The following is a 6,141-nucleotide window of genomic DNA, read 5'->3' as shown; positions in this document are numbered from 1 at the left end:
AATTGTCTGCATCGATTGCAAGAAGTAGAAACCAATAGAGGAGAAATCATATATTGACATCTTCAATTTTTAAAATTCTTCAACAATTTTGTTTGAATTACCAACTTCGCCGCTAGGTGGTGGTAGTAGTGCTGTTTTCCGTCATGATTTTCTTTAGTTTCATTCCGAATATGTACAGAGGAAAAATTTGCATTAATTAATAACACAGTATCGATTTAGGTTAAACAATAGATAATATGAAATTATTGAAAAATAAATATTTTATCGTAATTTTTGTGTCATTGAACATTATAGTGTAAGGAGAAGAACGAGAAGAACCCTCGTTACAGAAATTATTTACCTTACATGGATGTCAGTGTAAATAATTAAAATCTTATTGTCGATAGAAAATATTATTAACATACATAACACACAACAGTTCGCATTTGATTGGTATTGAAATTTAAAAGATTATTACCTATGTATATATAATATAAACCATTTTTTACAAAAGACTATCGGCGGTTGGAAACAATTATTTTCGACATCAAGTTGATGCGTTTATTACGATTGTTTACGAACCTGCATAGAAGACGGAACAATTAAAATGTTAAACCAACAATATACACATTTAAGTCGTATAGACTCGTACATCGAGCCGCTTTTGAAGCGTGTTTTAGAAGCTAACAAACTCGGTAAGTTCATATTATTCGATAGAAATAGAAAATGTATTACGATGTATGCCATCAGATTGCGAATAGTTCTAAATATACGCATTTCTGAATCAATTATTTAAAAAATCTATATTTGCATAAATGTTCACAGCCTAGTAATGTGTATGCATTTCAAATTTAATAATATTGTGCTTTAATTTCTTCACAAGGTATATGTTGTGGAACAATCCAAGTGGAATCTACATCATCTAGTTGCGATAAAGCTGAAGGAGATCGTTTTAAGCTGTTGATACCATATGCTAGACATACGATAACATGGGATGTACTTTTCGATTCACAGCGCCCCGAGCTAGGCCCTGACTTTATATTTAACGATGATACTTTCTTAATAGACATGAATATTGATACTTTAAGTGCTAAAGTTCCAAGTCTCGCAAAATGGAATGTTAACAATGAAAATGCGTTACTAAACGTTCTTATGGAACTTTTATCATGTTATAGACAGCATCAGGTCTGTTATGATATTATAATGAATCCTTAAGGGGATAGACTCGTTTCCAGGATTGCAAGGGTACGAGATACGCCTTCTCATTTCTCAATAATGCAAAGATGGGGTTTTCAGTAGTTGAAAGCGCCAGATAATTGTTCAATCTAGCGAGCAAGCTTTTCAAACTTTTGCATTTTTGAAATGTAATTTGCATTATTCGGAAGCATATAGCTGCGACAGCTACATGCAGCCAAATAATGCAAATTATGTTCCTAAAGCGCCAAAGTAGGCCACTTTGGGAAGCTTGCTCGCTAGATTGATCTTCTATTTAGCGCTTTTGACTACTGAAAAACCCCATCTTTGCATTATCGAGAAATGAGAAGGCGCATTCCGCATCTGCAATCTTAAATCATCTTGCAATCCTGGAAAAACGAGTCTACCTCCTTAAATATAGAATATACAAGCTGTATTCGAGATGTAATATCTTATCTTTCATTTTAGATAGAATTACTTCAGAAACAAGAGAGGTTCGAAATGGAGTACAGCGTATTAATGAATTCAACGGAAATAGCACAAGAAGATGTGGAAGTGATATTACTTCCGTTTGGTTCCAAACCGACAGAGGCTAGATTCCTAATAAGTTTATCGATCAATCCCCAACTTGATGAGGAACATGAAACTTATGGACCAGAAAACGAAACGGCGATGCTTCTTGTAACATTTTATGGGCCAAATTGGAATCGGATAATGCCACAAATTTATTTTTCTAAATATTTGGAATATGTTCTTAATAAAAGCTATCAGTTACCGCATTATCTATCTGACAAGCTTTTGAACGATTATGTAGTGGAAATAAAAAAGAACATAGAAGAAAAGGCATGCAAGCTTTACATAATAACTTTTTATTTATGCTGTTATTTCTAATAATATAGAAATTTTCATTTCAGATAAGATCGAGGGTCGAGTGTAGACAGAAAAGAAAACTGTTTGTGATGACGGCACTAGCGTTACAAGCAAAATCGGTTCTCGAATACGATAGCAAAGACTATTATTATATAGCATTTTTATTCGTTAAAAAAGACTTCTCATCTGTGGTGATTATTACGCTATCACCTAATTTTCCTTCGATTAAACCTACAATAACTTTAAAGTCGCCATACCATATGACCGTCGACCGACAGTCGTACCATGAAAATTTAGAGAATTTTAAATATTCCCCTAAATGGTTTCCAGTGGACATGATAGATGAAATATTTAAATCCATTAATACAAACATTGATAAATTCAAACTAAAGTCTATCCAAACATGTTCGTAAGATTTCATTTAAATAAAATATACTCGCGTTCTTTTTGTTAACACATTTATAGTTTACTACAATTAACTATTTTATTGAATAAGATACGCTATTATTCGTATTCATTATTTAACTACACGTTCTTGTAAAAATTAATTAATAACATTACATATATTCTTTTTTATAATCCTAAGAAATGTGATACATATACATATAAATGTGCGTAGTATTATTTTTATAATAGTGATTACAATTAAATTATAATATTTTCAATAAAATTTTACGTGGAATTGATATGACACATACAATACTAAATAATACTGCAATTATATACGTAAAAAAATGTTTCTCGCATAAAACAGTAATAGAAATAACGTATCCAGTGACTGATGGTTTCATCATCTTTTGGAAAATATTGAAAATTAATTAAAACACGCGTAATTTTCGTAAAAGTTGTCAACATCCATTATAAGAAATGTGATACATATATGAATGCGTACATAGTATTATTTTTATAATATTTAGTGGTTACAATTAAATTATAATATTTTCAATAAAATTTTACGTGAAATTGATGACACGTACAATACTATATAAGTAATACTCCAGTTACATAAAAAAATGTTTCTCGCATAAAACAGTAAAGTTAGAAAAAAACGAAACAAACGTATCCAGTGACGTGACTGATAGTTTATTTAGAGTTTAGAGTTTAAACAATGCGATTATCGGCAACCTATGGATACAAAGTTCAAACTATCAAGACTATTCTATATGTATACATATATTTAGAAAACATTGTTCGAGAATATTGAAAATTGATTAAAACACACGTAATTTTCGTAAAAGTTGTCAAAATTCATTCTATTATACGAAACACTTTTATCGGCCGATAACATTTGCGTCTGCTAAAACGAAAAGACAACGAATCGTAAGAGGTTATAATGTTAGTTTTCCAACAATACGTTGCTATTTAAATAGTCAAAATTGATAAATGACATCGTGCATTAAAAGTTACATAAAGCCCATTTTATGCAGCAATTCGTTTGTGTCCGATTTTGGGAGAATCTTTTACACGACCATGGTTAAGTACTTGAACCAACAGGAAAGCATCAACATAGACAAGGATTTATTTGAGAAATATAAGTTCAGCGTAGATCAATTAATGGAGCTTGCTGGCCAGAGTTGTGCATTTGCTATTGTTCATAGTCATCCATCATTGAAAAATTCTGAGCAGAAGGTTCTGGTCTGTTGTGGACCAGGAAACAATGGTGGTGATGGACTTGTTTGTGCTCGACATTTGAAACAATTCGGATATGATCCAGAAGTTTATTATCCTAAACGAACAAACAATTCGTTGTATCAGAATTTGTTGCATCAGTGCATCAAAAATGATATTCCCTTAGTGGAGAATGACTTGGAAGATTTTGTACGGACACGTTTACCCCAATTTGGCCTTATAGTAGATGCTCTGTTTGGATTTAGTTTTAAACCTCCTGTAAGAGAATCGTTTGCTCCAATTGTTCGTTTATTGGAAAATACGACCATTCCCATCTGCAGTATAGATATACCATCGGGTTGGGACGTTGAAAATGGACCACCTGCGAGTGGTGGAATAAAACCAGAAATACTGGTATCATTGACAGCACCGAAGATGTGTGCTCAAGCATTTCAAGGGAAATATCATTATCTAGGTGGCCGGTTTGTGCCTAAAAACTTGGAAAAAGAGTACAATCTTAATTTACCAGAATACCAAGGAACCGATTTAATTGTTCCCTTGCACGAACAATAAGATGCTCTGTTTGGATTTAGTTTTAAACCTACTGTAAGAGAATCGTTTGCTCCAATTGTTCGTTTATTGGAAAATACAAACGTTCCCATTTGCAGAATAGATATACCATTGGGTTGGGACGTTGAAAATGGACCACCTGCGAATGGTGGAATAAAACCAGAAATGCTGGTATCATTGACAGCACTGAAAATGTGTGCTCAAGCATTTCAAGGGAAATATCATTATCAAGGAACCGATTTAATTGTTCCCTTGCACGAACAATAAGCTCTGATCAAATAAATCTTACAACCTACTATCTTATCCTGTTGTAAACAATATTTTTACGAATTTCTTGTAATATCAAATACATGAGATGGTTTCAGCAAAATCTGTATACTTTTTGTTACACATACACGCACATAAATATACGTATTTATATATATATATATATATATATGTGTAATTATGCAGTAACATCCAATACATAATAATAATTTTTTTAAATATAAATAAGTTGCCTTGATCGTTTAAAATTGATCACTTGTCTCTTATGTTTTTATGAATTGCAGTCCAACAAAATTAAACTTTTTTCGTGTTCAACCAAATCCGAAAGTAAAATTGATCTATCACGCAACGTTTTCGAAAAACATTGATTTTTGTAAACATGCGAGATATATGTAATTCAGGTTTGAGACAAAAGATTGGATAGGAGGGACTCTACTAGGTTTTGCACTCCAAATTCACCCTTTTGATTAAAAATGAATCGTTTATTCATTTATATAGACACACGTGAACGGCAGTGAACGGTGTAATTACTGCGAGGGAAATACTAAAAATATAATTGACTATATGGATATATAGAGGAAAGTCCCCTCTATCTTTTCATTCAAACTTGAACCGTCTCGCGTGTTTAGTTTTCGCGTAACACTTCATTTTTTATCAAAATCATGAATTTTTACAAAAATCAATGTTTTTCGGAAACGTTGCGGGATAGAGCAATTTTACTTTCGGATTTGATTTTAGAATGACAAACACTATAAGAATCAGTACCCAACAGTAATTGTTAAACAAAGTTATACAGTGTTATTGATATTTCAATGGAGGAAGGAATTACGCAATTGAATTCTCCCGCCATAGTGTCATCTCTACGTATCTAGATGGCACTTTAAAACTTCACAACCGTATCTATTTGTTCATTCCTCCTTTGATGTTATTTATATGAACACATACTGACACATACATATGATACGAATACGAATTACGAATCTATGAATGTTTAGTAGGCGGTAGAATCCAAGTAACGATCTGTCCTTAGTAAACGCGTAAGGAGTACTAATTACAAACGCTTTATTTAATGAATACGTTGTACTGAATATAGAATATTAACTTCGAAAAATGGTACGTCAGCAACATACCGTGTACCGCATTTTCAAACTATATCGTGCTAATATATGTTGTTTCTTTCAGGCACAAGAGGTGGAGGAAACTATGAAACGTATTCAATCGCATAAAGGAGTTGTTGGAACGATTGTCGTCAACGCGGAAGGTACGTACACTCTTATGTCAACAATTGATACTACATCATTGGACAGGATTTAATGTGTCAAATGTTCTCAAAATATTCAGGTATTCCAATCAAGTCAACATTGGATAATACTACAACAGTACAGTACGCAGGTTTGATAAGTCAACTATCGGACAAAGCACGATCCGTAGTAAGAGATCTAGATCCAACGAACGATCTAACGTTCCTACGTATTCGTAGTAAGAAACACGAAATAATGGTTGCGCCGGATAAAGAGTTTATACTTATAGTAATACAAAATCCGGTGGATTGACGTTCGCAAAAAGAGCTAACCAATACCAAAATATGTGCATTGTTATATGTTGATAAATTATTTTATACAGCACATTCCATTTTAGTTTAAATTCGTTTGC

The 6,141-nt window shown here is 32.6% G+C and overlaps 3 protein-coding genes across 4 annotated transcripts; all 3 read left to right on the top strand.

Annotated features, from left to right (window-relative positions):
* Positions 1-119: 119 nt before the first annotated feature.
* Positions 120-2,911, top strand: LOC143217029 (BRISC and BRCA1-A complex member 2). Its single transcript, XM_076440715.1, has 4 exons — positions 120-674; positions 863-1,164; positions 1,642-2,016; positions 2,088-2,911. Exons 1-4 carry the CDS (start codon positions 587-589, stop codon positions 2,454-2,456), a joined length of 1,134 nt encoding a protein of 377 aa, XP_076296830.1. The 5' UTR covers positions 120-586; the 3' UTR covers positions 2,457-2,911.
* A 147-nt stretch (positions 2,912-3,058) lies between these two features.
* Positions 3,059-4,591, top strand: Naxe (NAD(P)HX epimerase). Of its 2 annotated transcripts, none has more exons than XM_076440724.1 (2): positions 3,059-4,257; positions 4,320-4,591. In XM_076440724.1, exon 1 carries the CDS (start codon positions 3,427-3,429, stop codon positions 4,222-4,224), a length of 798 nt encoding a protein of 265 aa, XP_076296839.1. In that variant the 5' UTR covers positions 3,059-3,426; the 3' UTR covers positions 4,225-4,257; positions 4,320-4,591. The 2 variants fall into 2 exon arrangements, with proteins under 2 accessions (XP_076296839.1, XP_076296840.1); XM_076440725.1 differs by having other exon boundaries at positions 3,065-3,378; positions 3,471-4,591.
* Positions 4,592-5,394: 803 nt separating this feature from the next.
* Positions 5,395-6,113, top strand: Robl (dynein light chain roadblock). The gene is made up of 3 exons (XM_076440741.1): positions 5,395-5,601; positions 5,671-5,749; positions 5,830-6,113. The coding sequence occupies exons 1-3, from the start codon at positions 5,599-5,601 to the stop codon at positions 6,039-6,041; spliced, it is 294 nt and encodes a 97-aa protein (XP_076296856.1). The 5' UTR covers positions 5,395-5,598; the 3' UTR covers positions 6,042-6,113.
* The last annotated feature ends 28 nt before the right edge of the window (positions 6,114-6,141 follow it).

This window comes from Lasioglossum baleicum, chromosome 16, assembly GCF_051020765.1.
Source record: "Lasioglossum baleicum chromosome 16, iyLasBale1, whole genome shotgun sequence".
Classification (NCBI taxonomy): domain Eukaryota; kingdom Metazoa; phylum Arthropoda; class Insecta; order Hymenoptera; family Halictidae; genus Lasioglossum; species Lasioglossum baleicum.
The sequence above is the reverse complement of the archived record's forward strand: the minus strand, read 5'-3'. Positions and strand labels throughout refer to the sequence as shown.